The 22,323-nt window shown below is 44.2% G+C and overlaps 1 protein-coding gene across 3 annotated transcripts in view; it reads left to right on the top strand.

The window, feature by feature from the left end:
* The window catches only part of LOC135507716 (neurotrophin receptor-interacting factor homolog), a 43,058-nt gene that overhangs the window by 5,224 nt on the left and 15,511 nt on the right, over positions 1-22,323 (top strand). The window contains exons 3-7 of one of the 3 annotated variants that reach the window (XM_064927316.1): positions 5,182-5,343; positions 5,729-5,840; positions 6,050-6,147; positions 18,489-18,590; positions 19,329-20,480. In XM_064927316.1, coding sequence (XP_064783388.1) covers positions 5,182-5,343; positions 5,729-5,840; positions 6,050-6,147; positions 18,489-18,590; positions 19,329-20,243 — 1,389 coding nt within the window. In that variant the 3' untranslated portion in view covers positions 20,244-20,480. Of the gene's footprint in view, positions 1-5,181; positions 5,344-5,728; positions 5,841-6,049; positions 6,777-18,488; positions 18,591-19,328; positions 20,481-22,323 lie in introns of those variants that run through there. The other 2 variants (XM_064927318.1, XM_064927319.1) reach the window with 2 other exon arrangements.

The following is a 22,323-nucleotide window of genomic DNA, read 5'->3' as shown; positions in this document are numbered from 1 at the left end:
TTTCAAAATGGTTGACGAAGTCATCTGCAGAGAGGGAGGAGGGGGGAGGGGGAGGAGGATTCAGGAGGGAGGAGAAGGTGGCAAAGAGCTTCCTAGGGTTAGAGGCAGATGCTTGGAATTTAGAGTGGTAGAAAGTGGCTTTAGCAGCAGAGACGGAGGAGGAAAATGTAGAGAGGAGGGAGTGAAAGGATGCCAGGTCCGCAGGGAGGCGAGTTTTCCTCCATTTCCGCTCGGCTGCCCGGAGCTCTGTTCTGTGAGCTCGCAATGAGTCATCGAGCCACGGAGCGGGAGGGGAGGACCGAGCCGGCCTGGAGGATAGGGGACATAGAGAGTCAAAGGATGCAGAAAGGGAAGAGAGGAGGGTTGAGGAGGCAGAATCAGGAGAAAGGTTGGAGAAGGTATGAGCAGAGGGAAGAGATGATAGGATGGAAGAGGAGAGAGTAGCGGGGGAGAGAGAGCGAAGGTTGGGACGGCGCGATACCATCCGAGTAGGGGCAGTGTGGGAAGTGTTGGATGAGAGCGAGAGGGAAAAGGATACAAGGTAGTGGTCGGAGACTTGGAGGGGAGTTGCAATGAGGTTAGTGGAAGAACAGCATCTAGTAAAGATGAGGTCGAGCGTATTGCCTGCCTTGTGAGTAGGGGGAAGGTGAGAGGGTGAGGTCAAAAGAGGAGAGGAGTGGAAAGAAGGAGGCAGAGAGGAATGAGTCAAAGGTAGACGTGGGGAGGTTAAAGTCGCCCAGGACTGTGAGAGGTGAGCCGTCCTCAGGAAAGGAGCTTATCAAGGCATCAAGCTCATTGATGAACTCTCCGAGGGAACCTGGAGGGCGATAAATGATAAGGATGTTAAGCTTGAAAGGGCTGGTAACTGTGACAGCATGGAATTCAAAGGAGGCGATAGATAGATGGGTAAGGGGAGAGAGAGAGAATGACCACTTGGGAGAGATGAGGATCCCGGTGCCACCACCCCGCTGACCAGAAGCTCTCGGGGTGTGCGAGAACACGTGGGCGGACGAAGAGAGAGCAGTAGGAGTAGCAGTGTTATCTGTGGTGATCCATGTTTCCGTCAGTGCCAGGAAGTCGAGGGACTGGAGGGAGGCATAGGCTGAGATGAACTCTGCCTTGTTGGCCGCAGATCGGCAGTTCCAGAGGCTACCGGAGACCAGGAACTCCACGTGGGTCGTGCGCGCTGGGACCACCAGATTAGGGTGGCCGCGGCCACGCGGTGTGGAGCGTTTGTATGGTCTGTGCAGAGAGGAGAGAACAGGGATAGATAGACACATAGTTGACAGGGTACAGAAGAGGCTACGCTAATGCAAAGGAGATTGGAATGACAAGTGGACTACACGTCTCGAATGTTCAGAAAGTTAAGCTTACGTAGCAAGAATCTTATTGACTAAAATGATTGAAATGATACAGTACTGCTGGAGTAGGCTAGCTGGTAGTGGCTGCGATGTTGACACTACACTAATCAAGTCGTTCCGTCGAGTGTAATAGTTTCTACAGTGCTGCTATTCGGGGCTAGCTGGCTAGCTAGCAGGTTGATTGCGTTACGTTACCTTAAAAGAGCGACAATAGCTGGCTAGCTAACCTAGAAAATCGGTCTAGGCTACACAATTGTCTTAGATACAAAGACGGCTATGTAGCTAGCTAGCTACGATCAAACAAAACAAACCGTTGTACTGTAATAGTTACTACAGTGCTGCTATTCGGGGGCTAGCTGGCTAGCTACGTTAAAGAACGACAATAGCTGGCCAGCTAACCTAGAAAATCGCTCTAGGCTACACAATTGTCTTAGATACAAAGACGGCTATGTAGCTAGCTAGCTACGATCAAACAAAACAAACCGTTGTACTGTAATAGTTACTACAGTGCTGCTATTCGGGGGCTAGCTGGCTAGCTACGTTAAAAGAACGACAATAGCTGGCCAGCTAACCTAGAAAATCGCTCTAGACTACACAATTGTCTTAGATACAAAGACGGCTATGTAGCTGGCTAGCTACGATCAAACAAATCAAACCGTTGTACTGTAATGAAGTGAAATGAAAATGTGATACTACCTGTGGAGCGACGCGGAATGTTGACCGGGTAGTTGGAGTTCAATTCGGTAGAGGTTGGCTAGCTGTTGGCTAGCTAGCTAGCAGCATTTCCTACGTTAGGACGACAAATAGCTGGCTAGCTAACCTCGGTAAATTAAGATAATCACTCTAAGTCTACACACTCTAAACTGCACAATTATCTTGAATACGAAGACAGCGAAGACAACTATGTAGCTAGCTGACACTACGCTAATCGAGTCGTTCAGTTGAGTGTAATAGTTTCTACAGTGCTAGTGGACAGTGGATGTTAGCTAGCTGCTTAGCTAGCTGCTGGGCAGATACGTTAGGACGACGAAATATGATAATTATGCAATTGTCGTTGATACAAAGACGGCTATGTAGCTAGCTAAGAAGAAATTGCTAAGATTAGACAAATCAAACAGTTTTATATCTTTATGTTTGAAGCCTGAAATGTGGCAAAAGGTCGCAAAGTTCAAGGGGGCCGAATACTTTCGCAAGGCACTGTATTCATGAAATGAAAAATAATTGTCTAAACATTAACAGTGATTCATATTTCTGCATATTTAGGTGACATTAAATTTGGATTTTAAAACAGAATCTATATATGGAGTTATTTCATGGGGGACTGAGGTCTATATGTACAGCAACACATTTTACTCCACCCACTCCATTGGTCCCAATGCAATACACTGTAGGCCTACATTACATATTGGCTTATAGAGAAAGAAACTATTCTATGTGCAGAGGTAAACATGGGGTTGGGAGTACAAACCTACATACACACTAAAATATCAGCACAAAAAACAACAACACAAGGCAAATTTTTGTTGTCTAAACAAAAACTAATTAATTTGCAATTTAAATGTAATGAACATCAACCAGGCTATAGGTACACAGTCACCAATTTTATCAAATGTGTACCATTTAAAAATCATGGTCAAACACACTCCAGGATACATTCAATAATTTCAGTCCCCCATTTCATAAAATGTTTCGGCAGAGACAATGAATTTAGCACACGTTATGATACATTAATTTGTTGCGATCCCTCAGAATAAATCCACTGAATTAGTGATGGGAACCCCCGAAATGGAAATGTTTTTATTAGGATATTGGTTCGTAAGAAAATACTTTGAAACTGTGATTGTTCAAAGTCCAGACAACTGCTTGCGGCTTGCCCATGTGGCCAGGTGTGTTCTGGTGGTATAAACCTACCTAACCAGATTGAATACAATGAGAAGTCCATCCACAATTGACGGTTCAGATAATTAAGTAGGCTAAGCAACCTGTTTTTATTTTATTGTTAGTTTTTTGAAGTATGCTAAGCAGTCAGGGCTTTGTTCATGCAAGAACAGTCATGTATGCCTTTTTAGAAAATAATGTAGGTTAAAAGGAAGAATAAACCAATATCACAAAATGCCTCGCTCAAATCGATATTATATACAACTATAGATATTGGTGCCCTCCACTATATGATTTCCTCATCGGATAAAGCTCTACCACAACTTTCTGTCTCTAAGTGGTAGTATGCACCGCTGACACTCTTGGATGCATCTTTATCCTCAAAAGTGTGTCCTTTTTGCATATTAAGTTGGCAGTCTGAGGGTCTTCTCTGAGCAGTTGACATTCCCTCATTTAAACTAGCTAAAGGCAATAGGTTTTGTAGATGAGCCTCAAATACATTCTCTGTTTGTCCATTTTGTTCAATTTCACCTTGTTGTCACGAGCAATAGAATGTCTAAATATGACCTCTATTATTGTAACACATATTCCTACCATTTGACACTATGTTTAATGACAGTGGGTTTTCCAATTTGCCATTGCAAAGTTTTTGGCAACTTCCTCCCAAAATTGGAAGTCAAATCTTTCGCCATTGAAATAGCATGATAATACCAAAATGTATTTAATAACAATTTCTTTTGTAAAAAATTGGTTGATTTTTAACTTTCTGATCCTCCCCAACATCCCTGCCACCCTCATACAATTTGTTTCAGATTTGGTGGTTCAACAGCATTATTTTCATTTGTCAGCTGTTGTGTCACGTTATTCAGATCTATGCATTTATCAGTACGGTCCGCTACACACTTAACTATCACCACAGACAACAGTGTCACTATCAGTACAGTCAACTCCTACTATAACACTTGGTCCACCCTTTAACAGTCCCTCCACATGTACAGTATATTGCATTTTTTGGACAAATACAACAACATCTGAAGAAGCCTTTGACTTGCCTCCCAAAGTGCCACCATACCCAGCACAGCCATTAGTTAGACAGCACAAACATGTTTACATCAGCAAGAGCAGGGCAGGGCTCATGATTGTAATATCAATTGCAGTGTGTAATGCAGTGCAGCCTCGTTTTATTTTCACCATCTCAGCAGCGCAAAAACTCGGGAACGAAGTTTGACGTGTAACTTTTCCCTGTGCTTCTCCGAGCATGCACTTCCTATAGCCTATTATAAACTGGGTGGTTCGAGCCCTGAATTCTGATTGGCTGAAAGCCATGGTATAACATTTGTTATGACAAAACATGTATTTTTACTGTTCTAATTACGTTGGTAACCAGTTTATAATAGCAATAAGGCACCTCGGGGGTTTGTGATAAATGGCCAATATACCACGGCTAAGGGCTGTGTCCAAGCATTCCGCGTTGTGTTGTACATAAGAACAGCCCTTAGCCATAGTATATTGATCATATACCACCCCCTCCATATACCACACCCCCTGCAGTTTATCAAGTTCATGCACATTTTTTGTTGAGACGTGTATGTGTGGTTTTCATATGGTGTATTTAAAACTGATCTCACCCTATTCTGCATAAACACGACAGCGCTTTATAACCAATATACACTTTAATATACCGTCACATACCCACACAAACAAACACCTACTGTACACGACAAAATAGTTTAGTCAGGCTTGTCTGATGATGACTTTTGACTTATCATCGCTGACTATATGTCCACCATGATGGGTTTAAAAACAATGAAATTATTCTGTAACTACAGTATAGGACTCAAACGTAGTGAGGATGGGTAAACACTCCATGTTTAATCTGTGTGTACGTAACTGAGGGAGTATACAGTATGTCTGTGTAATCTGTATCACCTGTCTCTTCTAGGAGGAGGGTCCAGAGGTGCTGCTGGTGAAGGAGGAGGGGTGTGAGGAGAGTCTGGGCAACCCTGAGGGGACCATGGTCATGGAGGACAACCAGACTATACCTCCTCCTGGACCCACAGAAGAACCAGCTGAGCAGCACAGGACCACACACAGTCTCACTGAGGTGAGCCCACTGTAAACTTCTGTCTGAATGGTATTAGGTCAGGGCCTGTATCCACAAAGCCTCTCATTGCAGGAGTGCTGATCTAGGATCAGTTTAGCCTTTTAGATCCTAATGAATAAAACTATATAGGCAGGTGGGGACCTTATCCTAGATCAGCACTCTTACCCTTAGATGCTTTGTGGATACAGTCAGCACTCTTACCCTTAGATGCTTTGTGGATACAGGCCCAGGTCTTGTTAATTTTGTCTTAAGTGTGGGACCATGCCTTTAAATTATCAAACCATTAAAGCGTTTGAAGTAATCAAATCAACTAACATGTTTGCATAATACTCATAGCAATCCCTCATTCTTGATCCAACATCCTCTCACTCTGTATCTCTTACAGTCAGTAGACATGGAGGATGGGAAGCCTGATCTGCTGCTGGTTAAAGAGGAGACAATAGAAGACGAACCAGAGAGCATTGACCTGCTGAGTGGACTAAAGATGGGGGAGCAAGGTAAAGGAGAAATACATATAGCCTACATACAGTAATAGATCTTCACCTGGCTATGATTTTGTCTTTCATAAAATGAAATCAATACACCTTATGTTTACATACAAAAACACATTATATGTATGAACTTGACCAGATAATTGAGAGAAAAAAAACTCCATATTTAGAGTTCTCTGCCATATTTATTTTCTGCCATGTTTATTTTTCTGCAGGTGGTTGGCTGGAGGATGACAGAGGAGACTGGACGGCCATCTTGGATTCACAGACCCAGACGGATGCAGCTAAGGGCCCGCGGGACAACATAGTGGAGGTCAGTGGATGGGACAGCGTCCTCAACTCTGGGCTGGGGAACAGCACTGTTAACCAGAAACAGACAGTCGAACACAAAACCACGTCTGAACTTAGTCTCCATGACAACAGACTGGCTGAGACCAGGGTGAGGCGTAGATTTGGTCTGCAGGGACGGGGAGGTGTCCCTATGCGGCAGGAGAAAACAGACACAGATGCGGCTAGCGATGCTCCGTCCTGCTCCTATAATTGTGATTCAGAGAGACTGATGGTGCCTCAGGTTAACCCCCTAACAGGTACTGCCTTCAGCCTGCCTTCTATAGGATCTATCAACTGGAACATGGACCCTGCGACAACACAGACACTCCCAGGCCTTCATCCTCCCCACACTCTCCTTATGTTAAACCAGAACTCAGACAATGCCAGTGCCTCAACACTAAATGGCTACACAAGCCCATTGACAAATGACAGTAGTAGTGACGCTGTCAGTAGATCCGGTGGCAAGGAGAAGCAGTTTTCGTATTCATTTTGTGGGAAAGCCTTCAATTTACCCAAACAGGTGCAGCTCGACCAGAGGATGCACACGGGGGAGAAATCGTTTGGCTGCCACCTGTGCCATGCCAGTTTCTCCCGCTCGTTCAACCTGAAGAGGCACCAGAGGGTCCACACAGGGGAGAAAACCTACAGCTGCCCCCAGTGTGAGAAGCGGTTTTCCCACCAGCACCACCTGAAGCGGCACCAGAGGGTCCACACAGGGGAGAAATCCTACAGCTGCCCCAGTGTAAGAAGAGGTTCTCCCACCAGTACCATCTGAAGATGTATCTTAAGGTCTATACGGGAGAATGTTTGCCTATACTCACTGCAGGAAGAGGTTCTCAGAGAGGAGCTACCTCAGGATACACCAGCAGAAAATGCACACGGCCCATGTATAGAGTATAGTGACATCTAGTACTAGTTTGTTTGTAGTTAATTCTGTTGGTTTTGGATGTATTAGGGAACTGGATGAGGTGAACTGAGGAAAGAATGAGTATGGTGACATAAACCCCACTGATCTCATGAGCCTTATTAATACATACCCCAGTTCTTACTCCCAGTCCCCTCCTGACCTCATCACTAACTGCAATGACTGCCTTTTTCCCTGGATACCCTCGCTCCCCTCAAAACCCGCTCAGTCTCCTTCACCCATCCTGCTCCCTGGTACACCCCTGAGCTACGCCAGTTAAAAGCCAGTGGACGTCTGCAAGGGGACTGGTCTAGTGGTTAATTCTCAAACATACAAAGATCACCTGTTAAAATATGAGAACGCCCTCTCAGCTGCAAGAACATTTTACTACTCCGACATCAACTCTGTTTAAAAACAACCCAAAAGTTATCTTCTCCACAGTGAACCGCCTACTTCAGTCATCTGACAACTTCCCTGCAGACTCCTCCCAAACAGTGCAACAAGTTCCTGAAAATCCATGACATTCACCAACACCTACTTATAATGCCCAGTACAACCTCAGCATCACCATAGATAGTTTTTACGGTCAAAAGTCAAAAGCCTTGGGGTCACTTTGGACCGAAACCCTCATCCATGCCCTCGTCACTTCCCGTTTGGACTATTGCAACACTCTCCCTCCCAAACTCACCAACAGACTTCAACTGGTCCAGAACTCTGCTGCCAGAATCCTCACCCAGATCAACCGATCACATTATACCAATCCTCATCAATCTACACTGGCTCCCTGTGCAATCCCATATTAACTTCTAAGGTACTCCTCCTCATCTACAAAGCCCCCCACAACCTGGCACCCACCTACCTCTCTGCTCTCTGACATTCACCCAGCACGTGCCCCCTCTGCTCCTCCTCTTTACATGTCACCCCCCCCCATTCACAGGTCAAATAGAGGGTGCTTATATTTGTCCTGTTTCACTGCATGCATTAGTGGTTAACCAGTGTGAGATGTGAAATGGAATTTTTTTTTTTTTTCCCCAACACCCTCAGACACCCTGAGAGAGTGTCACGGGCAGGGATCAGCCATTATTGACGGCGATACTGGAGCAGTTAGGGTACATTGGCAGATGTTTTATCTAGTCTGCTCAAGGATTGGAACCAGAGACATTTTCGGTAACCAGCCCAATTCTCTTAACCGCTAGGCTACCTGCCGCCTCTCCACCATAGTTGCCTGAACCTTCAACTGCTCTGCACCAGGCTCTGGAATGCACACACCCCAAACATACAACATGCAGACTCAGTCATCTCATTCAAAAACATCCTAAAAACACACCTCTTCAAGGATGCCTATAACCTATAGCCTATCATTGACTCTGTCCTACCTAACCCCCCCCCCACCCTCGTGTCTTCTCAGTATACCTACAGTGCCTTCAGAAAGTATTCAGTTCACACCACTTGATTTTTTCCACATGTTGTTGTGTTACAGGATTAAATAGAACATTTACAGTGCCTTGCAAAAGTATTTGTACCCCATGGCGTTTTTCCTATTTTGTTGCATTACAACCTGTAATTTAAATTTATTTTTATTTGGATTTCATGTAATGTACATACACAAAATTAATTAATCAGAGAGGCAACAAAGAGACCAAAGATAACCCTGAAGGAGTTGCAAAGCTCCACAGCGGAGATTGGAGTATCTGTCCATAGGACCACACTAAGCTGTACACTCCACAGAGCTTGGCTTTATGGAAGAGTGGCCAGAAAAAAAGCATACATGTTTAGCGTTTGCCAAAAGGCATGTGGGAGACTCCCCAAACATATGGAAGAAGGTACTCGGGTCAGATGAGACTAAAATTGAGGTTTTTGGCCATCAAGGAAAACCCTATGACTGGCGCAAATCCATAACCTCATCACCCTGAGAACACCATCCCGACAGTGAAGCATGGTGGTGGCAGCATCATGCTTTGGGGATGTTTTTCATCGACAGGGACTGGGAAACTGGTCAGAATTGAAGGAATGATGGATGGTGCTAAATACAGGGAAATTCTTGAGGGAAACCTGTTTGTCTTCCAGAGATTTGAGACTGGGACGGAGGTTCACCTTCCAGTACGACAATAACCCTAAGCATACTGCAAGAGCAGCACTCGAGTGCTTTAAAGGGAAACATTTAAATGTCTTGGAACGGCCTAGTCAAAGCCCAGACCTCAATCCAATTGAGTATCTGTGGTATGACTTAAAGATTACTCTACACCAGCGGAACCCATCCAATTTGAAAGAGCAGGAGCAGTTTTGCCTTGAAGAATGGGCAAAAATCCCAGTAGCTAGATGTGCCAAGCTTATAGAGACATACCCCAAGAGACTTGCAGCTGCAAAAGGTGGCGCTACAAAATATTGACTTTTGGGGGGTGAATAGTTATGCACGCTCAAGATTATTTTTTTTTGTACTATTTATTTTTTGTTTCAAAATAAATATTTTGCATCTTCAAAGTGTTAGGCATGTTGTGTACATCAAATGATACACCCCCCCCCCCCCCCCAAAAAAAAAAATCTATTTTAATTCCAGGTTGTAAGGCAACAAAATAGGAAAATTGGGGGTGAATACTTTCGCAAGTCACTGAAATTAAATTATCACTAAATTATCAAATTGAGATTTTTGTTTTGTCAGTGGACTACACACAATACCCCATAATGTCAAAGTGGAATTATGTTTTTTGAAATGTTTACAAATTTATTAAAAATTAAAAGCTGAAATGTCTTGAGTAAATAATTATTCAACCCCTTTGTTATGGCAAGATTCAACCACAAAGACCAGGGAGGTTTTCCAATGCCTCGCAAAGAAGAGCAGCTATTGGTAGATGTGTAAAAATAAAATAAAAAGCAGACATTGAATATCCCATTGAGCATGAGGAAGCTAGTTCCACTGTGAATGGTTATCAATACACTCAGTCAATACAAAGATACAGACGTCCTTCCTAACTCAGTTACCGTTGAGGAAGGAAACCTCTCAGGGATTTCACCATGATGCCAATGGTGACTTTAAAACAGAGTTTATTGGCTGTGAAAGGAGAAAACAGAGGATGGATCAATGACATTGTAGTTACTCCACAATACTAACCTAATAGACAGAGTGAGAAGAAAGAAGTCTGTATAGAATTGAAATAGTCCATAACATGCATCTTGTTTGCAACAAAAGCATAAAGTAATACTGCAAAAAATGTGGCAAAGCAATTCACCTTTTGTCCTGAATACAGTGTTTGGGGCAAACCCAATACAGTACATTACTGAGTACCATTCTCCATATTTTCAAGCATTGTGGTGGCTGCATCATGTTATGGATATGCTTGTAATCTTTAAGGACTGGGGAGTTTTTCAGGATAAAAATAAACAGAATAGAGCTAAGCACAAGCAAAGTCCTAGAGGAAAACCTGGTTCAGTCTGATTTCCACCAGATACTGGGAGATTAATTAAACTTTCTGCAGGACAATAACCTAAAATACAAGGCCAAATATACACAGGAGTTGCTTGCCAAGAAGACAATGAATGTTCCTGAGTGGCTGGGTTCTATGGCAAGACATGAAATGGGTTGTCTAGCAATGAACAACATCCAATTCAACAGAGCTTGAAGAATTTTGAATAGAATATTGGAAAAATGTTGCACAGTCCAGGTGGAAAAGCTCTTAAAGGCTTACCCGGAAACACTCTAGCTGTAATCGTTGCCAAAGGTGCTTATACAAAGTATTGACTCAGGGGTGTGAATACGTATGTAAATTAGATTTCTGTACTTTATTTTTTAATACATTTGCAAACATTTCCAAAAACATTTTTTGACTTTGTCATTATGGGGCATTGTGTGTAGATGGGTGAGATGTACTTAATCAATTTTGAATTCAGACAAGCACAAATAAATGTGGAATAAGTCAAAGGGTATGAATACTTTCTTAAGGCACCTACAGTACATTTGGAAAGTATTCAGACCTTGATTTTTCACATTTTGTTACATTCCAGCCTTATAATTATATATATATATATATATATTTAAATCTCATTAACACAATACCCAATAATGAAAAGTAAAAACAAGTTAAGAATGTTTTGCACATACAAAAAATACAAAATATATCACATTTACATAAGTATTCAGACCCTTTGCTAGGAGACACAAAATGATGCTCAGGTGCATCCTTCCATTCATCATCCTTGACATGTTTCTACAACTTGATTGGAGTCCACCTGTGGTAAATCCAATTGATTGGACGTGATTTGGAAAGGCACACACCTGTCTATATTCGGTCCCACAGTTGACAGTGCATGTCAGAGCAAAAACCAAGCCATCATATCGAACGAATTGTCTGTAGAGCTCCAAGACAGGATTGTGTCAAGGCACAGATCTGGGGAAGGGTACCAAAACATTTCTGCAGCATTGAAGGTCCCCAAGAACAGTAGCCTCTATCATCCTTAAATGGAAGAAGTTTGGATCCACCAAGACTGGCTGCCCGGGCAAACTGAGCAATTGGGGAGAAGAGCCTTGGTCAGGGATGTGACCAAGAACTCGATGGTCACTCTGACAGAGTTCCAGAGTTCCTCTGTGGAGATGGGAGTAACTTCCAGAAGGACAACCATCTCTGCAGCACTCCACCAATCAGGCCTATATGGTAGAGTGGCCAGACGGAAGCCACTCTTCAGTAAAAAGCACATGAAAGCCCGCTTGGAGTTTGCCAAAAGGCACCTAACGGACTCTCAGACAATGAGAAACAAGATTCTCTGGTCTGATGAAATGAAGATTGAACTCTTTGGCCTGAATGCCAAGGGTCACATCTGGAGGAAACCTAGCACCATCCCTACGGTGAAGATGGTGGTGGCAGCATCATGCCGTGGGGATGTTTGTCAGCGGCAGGGACTGGGAGACTAGTCAGGATCGAGACAAAGATGAATGGAGAAAAGTACAGAGAGATTCTTGATGAAAATCTGCTCCAGAGCGCTCAGGACCTGACTTGGGCGAAGATTCACCATCCAACAGGACAACTACCATAAGCACACAGCCAAGACAACGCAGGAGTGGCTTCGGGACAAGTCTGAAAGTTCTTGAGTGGCCCAGCCAGAGCCCGGACTTGAACCTGATCGAACACCTCTAACGAGACCTGAAAATAGCTATGCAGCAACGCTCCCCATCCAACCAGACAGGGCTTGAGAGGCTCTGCAGAGAGGAATGGGAGAAACTCCCTAAATGCAGGTGTGCCAAGCTTGCAGCTTCAACAAAGTACTGAGTGAAGGGTCTGAATACTTATGTAAAGGGAATATATCTGTTACTTTTATTTACCCAAAAAATTACAAACCTGTTCTTCCTTTGTCATTATGGGGTTTTGTGTGTAGATTGATGAGGGGGGAAAAACAATTTAATCAATTTTAGAATAAGGCTTTAAACTAACAAAATGTGGAAAAGGGGTCCCAATACTTTACGAATGCACTGTATGTGTCCCCCTATCCCGCACCCTAAACTGGGTCCATATCCTCTACCCAACTCCTCCATCCTCTTTTTATCTGCCCTGTTTTGTCTGGTCCTTTATTTAAATATTAATTTGATTGATGCACTTGATTTGATCTTTTGTACAGTTAATGATTTTATGTAGGCCTACGTTTAATGTAAGATTACCTTGATTTCCCTGAAAGGTGTCCTTCAAATATAATGTATTATTATTCTATTATTATTATGATGATGATGATGAGGCAGACTGGATATGGTGATGGTTGATTTGATGGTGTCTGTAAAAATGCTTCACTGATGAAGAGTAACAAACTTTGTCCCTTTAGGTTGATACTGGTGTTTTATAGACAGATAATGATAGTGACTTAATTCATGTTTACCTGGCATTAAGTAGTAAAGATGTGTGTAATGTTGAATCTTTTCATAAGTATTCTAAAATACATTTTTATCAAAGCGAGGGTACCAGATTTACAGAAAAGGTAGTGTTACCATAGTGATAAGTTATTCTACTTGTCACGTATTGTTTTGTGCAATAAAAGTAATCTACTTCATATTATGTGAGTGTGTGACCATTTTGTTAAATACAACGTGAACTGTGTCGACTGCCTTGGCTATTTTTGTATCATTGCAGGGACTGAATTTTCCTTCTCCCTCTCTCTAGTTGGTTTCGACGGTGACGACTCGTGGATGTCATTTTGGTTTATTGTGGGTTCTTCAGTGTCTCAGGAGTCAGTTTTGAAGAGCAAACTGAGGCATGAGGGACAGACATGTACTTCTGGTGGTGTTATGGGCGCGGTTGTGCAAGAATGATGCTTTGCTCTGGCTGCAAATAGATGTTTCTGTCCCGCTCTAAATTGTCTACAGCGGTGAGCGTTTGAGTGCCAGGTGGATATCGGGTAGATACGATGTCTGTGAGTTGGCTGGGCTGGATATTGCAAAACTTGAGGTTGTGTTTAAGGTGGTCTACGAAGCGCTTTTTGGGGTTGGCCTATATTCTAGTGCCCTTGCTGCAGCTTGCCAAAGAAAATCCTGATGATGTGGCCTGTACATCGGAGCTGTGCCTTAATAATCTTAGTCTCAATGCTGGTACTGTTAGCTCTCTGCAGTACCTCCAGGTTGGAGACTTTGTCTTGCTGCCGGATACCCATAACAGTTCTCAGAGATTGTGTATGGAATGTCTCCAGCTGTTTGAAGTGGTGACTGTACAGGGTCCAAGTATCACAGCCATACAACAGAGTTAGGATGACTACCACATTGTAGATTTTCAGCTTTATGAAAAGAGTGATGTTATGGTTTAGTATTCTGTTCCTCAGCCTTTCCAATGACTGGCTTGCTTTCTGGATTCTGCTAGTTATTTATTGGTCGAGTGAGCCATCCTTGGAGATGGTGCTCCCCAGATATGCGAAGTGGTCGACATTCTGGAGCTTGGATCCACTGGGTTGGACAGGAGTGATGGTTAATGATTACAGTTTTTCCCAAGCTTTATCGAAGTTGTCTGCTAAAGACGGGAGGTCTGCCTCTGTGTGCGCAAGTAGAGCACAGTCATCAGCAAAGAAGGCCCTGCGGACAAAATGTTCTTGTGGTTTGGTCTTTGCTCTTAGCCTGCACAGGTCATAGATTCAACCATCATTCCTGTATCTGATGTAGATGCCTGTTGAGGTCCTTAGTGGCGTGGTTGAGGACGGCGGTGAAAAAGAGGTTGAACAGCATCAGGCTTAAGATACATCCTTGCTTGATGCCATTGGAGATGGGAAAGCCTCAGAGATATCACCACAACAGTGGATCTGCCCTTACATTTCGTCATGGAGTATGGCCTTTTGTGGCATCAGGTTTATGGTTGTGGGTCGAACAGTGGATTGTCTGTTCAGGAGATTGCTTAAGTGTTCCACCTCTCTGCAATACTTGTTTTGTCTCTGAGGAGGTTTTTGTCATCTGCTGATCTCAGAGGTGATGTGCAGGATTTCACCGGTCCGTAGATGGTTTTGAGGCATTCAAATAACTCTTTGGTGCAGTGTGTGTCTGCATACATTTGTGTGCATTCTGCTAGTCCCTCTCACCATTGATCTTGCATCGATCGGAGCTGTTTCTACAGTCTTTGCTGCAAGTTTTTGAACTTGTCTCTCTAGGAGGCAGATTGCATTCTTGTCTTTCCAAAACAACCCCCAGAGTTATTTTCCTTCAGGAGCATCATGATTTCGTCATCATTGTCATTGAACCAGTCTTGGTGGGTTCTCATTTTAGTGCCAAGGAGTTTTGTTGCTGATTCCTGTACAGTCTCTTTGAACTCCTCACATTTTTCCGAAGGCGTATCTGAGGGGATGATGCAGTTTGCAAGTTGAGTATCCAAGCTGCCTTGCAACTGAGCCCTGAGGTGGGCATCTTGCAGCTTCCCTGGGGAGGGTGTAGATTTTTTTTTATGACGCCTTGGGTTCCTATGATGAAAATTACAGGCCTTTCATCTTTTTAAGTGGGAGAACTTGCACAATTGGTGGCTGACTAAATACTTTTTTGCCCCACTGTACATACCAAGGATCGCTCTGACCATTCTATGTGCAGCACTCTTCGCCATGCATGGCTCTTGGTATCTTGACATCCTTAATGTCGGTCTGTCGCACAATGATATAATCCATCAGGTGCTTGGATCTTGGGTGCATTCATGTAGTTTTGTACTTGTCTGCTTGCCCGACAATGGTGTTGATGATGGCGAGGCTATGCTCTGAGCATTTGCTCAAGAGCAGGAGCCCATTTACATTCATGGTTCCCACTCCATATTTGCTAATCACTCCTTGCCAGTTGGTGCCGTCTTTGCCCACCCTGGCATTGAAGTCTCCAGCAATGATTAGTTTGTCACTCCGGGGAGTTGTTGGATGAGTAGAACTGCTCTTTCTTATTGTCAGGGCTTGGTAATGTAGGTGCATTAGCACTGATTATTGTGGCATGTCTGGTCTTGTTGAGAGGAATCCTGATTTTCATTAGCCTCTCATTTATGTCGGAGGGTAAGTCAAATAAAATACAATTTTATTGGTCACATACACATGGTTAGCCGATGATACAGCCCAACAGGATGCTCTCTATTGTGCACCTGTAAAAGTTAGTGAGGGCAAACTTGATGACTGAGTTGGAGGCGTGCATGGCCACGCAGTCGTGGGTGAACAGGGAGTACAGAAGGGGGCTGAGCATGCACCCTTGTGGGTCCCCAGTGTTGAGGATCAGCGGAGTGTAGATTTTGTTTCCCACTTTCACCACCTGGGGGAGGCCCGTCAGGAAGTCCAGGACCCAATTGCACAGGGCGGAGTCGAGACCCAGAGTCTCAAGCTTAATGATGAGCTTGGAGGGTACTATGGTGTTGAATGCTGAGATGTATTCCTCTTGTCCAGATGGGATTGGGCAGTGTGCAGTGTGTTGGCGATTGCATCGTCTAGACCGATTGGGGCGGTAAGCAAATTGAAGTGAGTCTAGGGTGACCGGTAGGGTGGAAATTACATGATCCTTGACTTGTCTCAAAGCACTTCATGATGACAGAAGTGAGTGCTACAGGGTGATAACTAAACTAAATGACTATCTTTGCTTTCTTGGGAACAGGAACAATGGTGGCCATCTTGAAGCATGTGGGGAAAGCAGACTGGGATAGAGATTGATTGAATATGTCCGTAAACACACTACGGAGAAGGAGAGCCCACAGTCTTTGGTCGCTGGCCGTGTCGGTGGAACTATATTGTCCTCCAAGAGCGTAAAGAAGTTGTTTAATTTGTCTGGGGCCCACTACTGAAGTCTTGCAGGTGCCTGTGAAGGTTGGTTTTCATGGCAAGTCCCAACCCATGTATTCTATCCTCATCGTTTGGTTTCCCTTTCCAGAAAAACGTTCACTGATGGTGCCATCGTCAGCTAACCTTGTTTCACTCAGAGCTGCTATGTTGATCTTACATCTGCTCAGTTCTCTGCACAGCAAGGGAGTTCTTCTCTCGGGATGTTGTCCATTGTTCTAACGTTCCAAGCAGCTATTATGAGCTTATTTTTTACCGGTTTGCCTGTTGTTTCTTTTTTGTTTATATTGCTTATGTTTATACCGTTTGGGGAATGATCTGCCAGCCACGGTAAGCTGGACAGATTCAGTAGAGCAGGCGATTTCTAGGGCACCTTTTCTAGCCCCTTCCCTAGGTTAGATTGAACAGTGCTGTCCTAAAAGGGCTGCTCAGACATCCAGGGTGCTGCCACACATTTTCTCTGTCCTGGTTACGCAGATGAGCGGCCAATATCCTGGACCGCCAACATGCAGGTTCATGGCTACGACTGCCAGTGAACATCTCTCCCTGTCCATTCGCCATTCCCCCACCACTGTAGGGCTGTAGAGAAGTGATGTTAGCATGAGTTATCTGTGTGTGAGTTATTTATAGTGGGAGAGCCGTTGCACTGAGAAAGTCCCACTGTCTCTGCGTCCAAAGCTAGGGCCCAAAGGCACGGTAAATGTTGCGGCTGGAAGCTTCTTCAGCTCCAGTGGATGGTCAGGGACATGTGTGTCCTGCCTTCGTGCACTCCACAATGCATTGCTGCTATTTAACCCATAGGTGGGTTAGAGATTGACGGGCGCCAGGGCATGTCTGCTCACTGCACAACTCGTCTCTGGGGCCCACTACTGCTCCGAGATCCCCTGTAGTTTAATATGGGGTTGCTCGATACCCAGTTACGATGTATTGCCACAGGGAGGCACTACAGTAGTCTTGCTGGTGGAGAGGCTATGTACTGGGGAGGGGAGACTTACATACAGTGCATTCGGAAAGTATTCAAATCCCTTGACTTTTTCCACATTTTGTTAAGTTACAGCCTTATTCTAAAATGGATGGAATTGTTTCCCCTCTGTCAACTAACACGCAATGCCCCATAATGACAAGCAAAAACAGGTTTAGTCATTTTTGCACGTTTATTAAAAATAAACAGAAATATTACATTTACATAAGTATTCAGACCCTTTACTCAGTACTTTGCTGAAGCACCTTTGGCAGCGATTACAGCCTTGATTCTTATTGGGTATGACGCTACAAATTTGGCACACCTGTATTTGGGGAGTTTCTCCCATTCTTCTCTGCAGATACTCTCAAGCTCTGTCAGGTTGGATAGGGAGTGTCACTGCACAGCTATTTTCAGGTCTCTCCAGAGATGTTTGATAGGGTTCAAGTCTGGGCTCTGGCTGGGCCCCTCAAGGACATTCAGAGAATTGTCCCGAAGCCACTCCTGCATTGGCCTTGCTGTGTGCATAAGGTCGTATTCCTGTTGGAAGGTGAACCTTTGCCCCAGTCTGAGGTCCTGAGCACTCTGGAGCAGGTTTTCATCAAGGATCTCTCCGTTCTTTGCTCCATTCATCTTCCCTCAATCCTGACTAGTCTCCCAGTCCCTGCCACTGAAAAACATCCCCACAGCATGATGCTGCCACCACCATGCTTCACCGTAGGGATGGTGCCAGGTTTCCTCCAGACATGACACTTGGCATTTAGACCAAAGAGTTCAATCTTGGTTTATCAGACAAGAGAATCTTGTTTCATGTTTTGAGAGTCATTCTGGAAGGTTCTTCCATCTTCACAGAGGAACTCTGGAGCTCTGTCAGAGTGACCATTTGGTTCTTGGTCACCTTCCCTGACCAAGGCCCTTCTCCCCTGATTGCTCAGTTTGTCAGGGCGGCCAGCGCTAGGAAGCGTCTGGTGGTTCCAAAGTCTTCTATTTAAGAATGATGGAGGCCACTGTATTCTTGGGGACCTTCATTGCTACAGAATGTTTTGGGTAACCTTCCCCAGATTTGTGCCTTGACACAATCCCGTTTCGGAGCTCTACGGACAATTCCTTCGACTTCATTGCTTGGTTTTTGCTCTGACATGCATGGTCAACTGTGGGACCTTATATAGACAGGTCTGTGCCTTTCCAAATCATGTCCAATCAATTGAATTTACCACAGGTGGACTTCAATCAAGTTGTAGCAACATCAAGGATGATCAATGGAACCAGGAAGCACCGGAGCTTAATTTTGGGTGCCATAGCAAAGTGTCTGAATACTTATGTAAGTAAGGTATTTATTTCTGTTTTATATAATTTTTTACATGTGCAACAATTTCTAAACCTGTTTTTACTTTTTATTATGGGGTAATGTGTGTAGATTGTGGACTTTTAAAAAACTTTATCCATTTAAAATAAGGCTGTAAAACAATGTGGAAAAAGGGAAGGGGTCTGAGTACTACTGAATAGCTGAAAGTAGCAAGCAGGCAGGCAGGCGTCAAGCACTAACTACCACTACACTACGGTTCTAGATGCATCACAAACACACAAAGTACTTTGACCATTTGGCCAAGTTAACCATGTGTTGACTGACTTGGTTATTTTTGTGTCATTGCAGGGACTGAGTTTCCATTATACTTAATTCCTGAATCAACACATATGGCCATTTTCTATAATAAACTCCAATGGCTCCATATTGTTCGGTACTTTTAAAAACATGTAACCTTTATTTAACTAGGCAAGTCAGTTAAGAACAAATTGTTATTTACAATGACGGCCTCCCGGGGAACAGTGGGTTAACTGCCTCGTTCAGGGGCAGAACGACAGATTTGTAACCTTGTCAACTCAGGGATTTGATCCAGAAACCTTTCGGTTACTGGCCCAACGCTCTAACCACTAGGCTACCTTAATTTAATCACATTGTTAGAGATGGGATTTATAATATAATGTCATGTTTCTGTGTGTACAGCAAAGAGTTACTTATATAAACCTTTATGCTTTTCTGTACAATTTGTGTTTATAGTCTGCAGTCCATGAGGACCTGCTGATATCCGGTGTTGCTGGCGGGAGAGACTGGACCTCTGAAGCGGCTGGTCACAAATCATGGCCCCTGGATCAGGAGCCGTCACTGTTCCTTCCTGAGTCTGAACCAGGACTGAACCACGAGGGACAGAGACTCCACCACCACACAGAACACAACCAGTGGACAGGTGGACTGAATAACCTCAGTCCTGGTGGTCATCAGAGAGACAGAGGCTCCAGTCAGGGATCCAGTCTGCAGCCCAGACCCTTCTCTTCACAGTCTCAGTGCAGGGATGAAGCAGTACCTGGGACTGATAGAGATCAACCCTCCTGTTCCTATGATACAAACACCACAGTATCCATGATGAACAGAGCAGGTCACCCTGGGCTTCAGCATTCACAGCGAGTGGTGGGAGACCCCCCTGGTGGTAGCCTATCAGGAAGCCTGTCTTTTCCTTCAGGGTCTCATCTAATGCCTTGTGACTGGGTTCATAGAAGGCCTGGGACTGAACCTGGGTCTAACCTTCCTCGGTTACCTCAGGGTTACCCCACCCATACAGACGGGGTCAGGATAGGTGTTCACCACAAGAAGTACTTAGCCTATAACACAGCGCACAATCCCAACAACACCGAAACGATGGCAAGAGGTCAAGGAGGGAGCTCAAAAGCTCCTGCTTTTACCTCCTCTGGTGTCATTGGGTCACAACGTGGCAAGCCGAATATTAGGGCAGACGCCGACAAGCCGTACAGCTGCGCCACGTGTGGGAAGCACTTCACCCGGGCAAACTATTTGAAGGAGCATCAGACAGTTCACACCAAGGAGAGGCCCTTCAAGTGCAAACTATGTTACAAGAGCTTCCCCTTCCGGAGTAACCTTATCAGACATAGGAGTGTCCACAATGGGGAGAAATTGTAGCAGTGTGGCTTGAGATGTACACAGGGGATGTCTGGGAACCATTCTTTAGCTGACATAGTTATATTGTGAAGTGTCTTGGGATAAGAGGGTAATTTACCACATACCCCTCATTAACCCTTTGTTAACTTGTAATTTGAAACAGACTTGTGTAAATACCTGTTTTTAGAGTGACAGTAAAACTAGGCTAAAACAATGACAGTTTAATATTTACATTATTGACGTGATGGAGATGCAATAAAGTTCTATACATTTCTATTTTCTTGCTAACACACTGTTCATTCTAAACAAGTCTGCTCTCTGCAGAAAACCAATAGAATCAAATTTATAAAGCCCTTTTTACATCAGCCGATGTCAAAAGTGCTATACAGATGGGCCTCAAGGAACCCAGAGTCTCTGGTGGCACAGCTAGCACTGAGATGCAGTGCCCTAGACCACTGCGCCACCAGAGACTCTGGGTTCACGCCCAGGCTCTGTTGCAGCCGGCCGCGACCGGGAGGTCTGTGGGCCGATGCGCACTGTGTTAAGAAGCAGTGTGGCTTGGTTGGGTTGTGTTTCGGAGGACGCATGGCTTTCGACCTTTGTCTCTCCCGAGCCTGTACTGGAGATGTAGCGATGAGAGAAGATAGTAACTACTAACAATTAGATACCACGAAATTGGGGAGAAAAGGGGGTAAAAAAAAAAGAACAAAAAAGTGCTATACAGAAACCCAGCTTAAAATCCCAAACAGCAAGCAATGCAGAAGCTCTGAGGGGTGGCCAGTCCTCTTCTGGCTGTCCTGGGTGGAGATTATAACAGTACATGGCCAAGATTTTCAAATGTTCATAGATGACCAGCAGGGTCAAATAATAATAATCAGTGGTTGTAGAGGGTGCAACAGGTCAACACCTCGGGAGTAAATGTCAATTGGCTTTTCAGGAGAATGTATGAGGAAGTCGTTATAAAATAATTGACTCCACGTTTCTATGGTGGGATTTTGGCTATACGCTACGAGTAAAACATGCCTCATAATATGAAGTAAAACATCCAGGTTTCAAACAATTAAGGAACAGGAAAAATATAGCGACGCTAATGATAGGCCTAACTGTCTTCTCGTAGATGGAAAGGCATTCCAGAAAACCTTCTCAATCAAATGTTAACTAGCTACAAAGTTGCCTATGTCTACCTGGCAGAATATGATTATTTGCTTCAATCCAGTGGCCATTTGTTTTGCAAACTCATCTCACGTGCTACAGAAACACCACTAACCAAACAGTGCTAGGTGCCTGTGCGTTTTCAATTAAAGGCCAACTACACTCAGAAACCAACATTTCGTAGATTTTTCCCAGACCTCAAAAGTGGTCTCCTGATGTGGTTTAAGCATTGTTATGGACTTAGAACATCCAATGTTGTTTTTCTATTAGAAAAGTGTGATGTCCACTTTCCCTCTCCTCGATTACCTTTGACCTTTTTCAAAAGGAGGCCAGAGAGGACTGAGGAGGCTTCGGAGTCATAACAAAGACATGGAAAAATGGGAAGAAATGCACAAGGCTCAAACCTCCATCTTCTGAATATATACCTAGTAATGGTGTTAAAAAGTACAGATCAAGTACTGAGTGTGAGAGCATGTCTACTGTTACAACAAGTAACCATGGAGGGAGTGACAGAGTTTGGAAGTGACCCTGACCAGGATAAAGTACCTGCAGTGACAGGTGTGGTTGAGACTTCCAACGTTATCCCTGAGAATCCTATCAGAGATGATTTTTTGATCGTGATGAAAAAGTGGATCCCTGCTTTTTGGCTGACCTATATGTTGTTTCAAGCTGGGTAAAAGACAAACTGGGAACTTTTACATTGTAAAATTTTCGAGGAAGGGAAGGGTTTAGATTTTTTTGTGCATTCTCTGCCCAGAGACAACAGATGCTCCATATCCCACGCCTCGGTGATTGACCTGTGTTATGCCTTGCTCTCCAGAGCAGGATGCCGCATGGGGTAGTGTAGAAGTGGATCAAATGATATTCCTGGAGTTTGTGACGCGTGCCGTCATCCTCCGCCCAGAGGCAACTGGCACTTCACGTCATGTGCCTCGCGGTTTTGAGTGTA

Source organism: Oncorhynchus masou, chromosome 21, assembly GCF_036934945.1.
Source record: "Oncorhynchus masou masou isolate Uvic2021 chromosome 21, UVic_Omas_1.1, whole genome shotgun sequence".
NCBI lineage: Eukaryota > Metazoa > Chordata > Actinopteri > Salmoniformes > Salmonidae > Oncorhynchus > Oncorhynchus masou.
The sequence above is the reverse complement of the archived record's forward strand: the minus strand, read 5'-3'. Positions and strand labels throughout refer to the sequence as shown.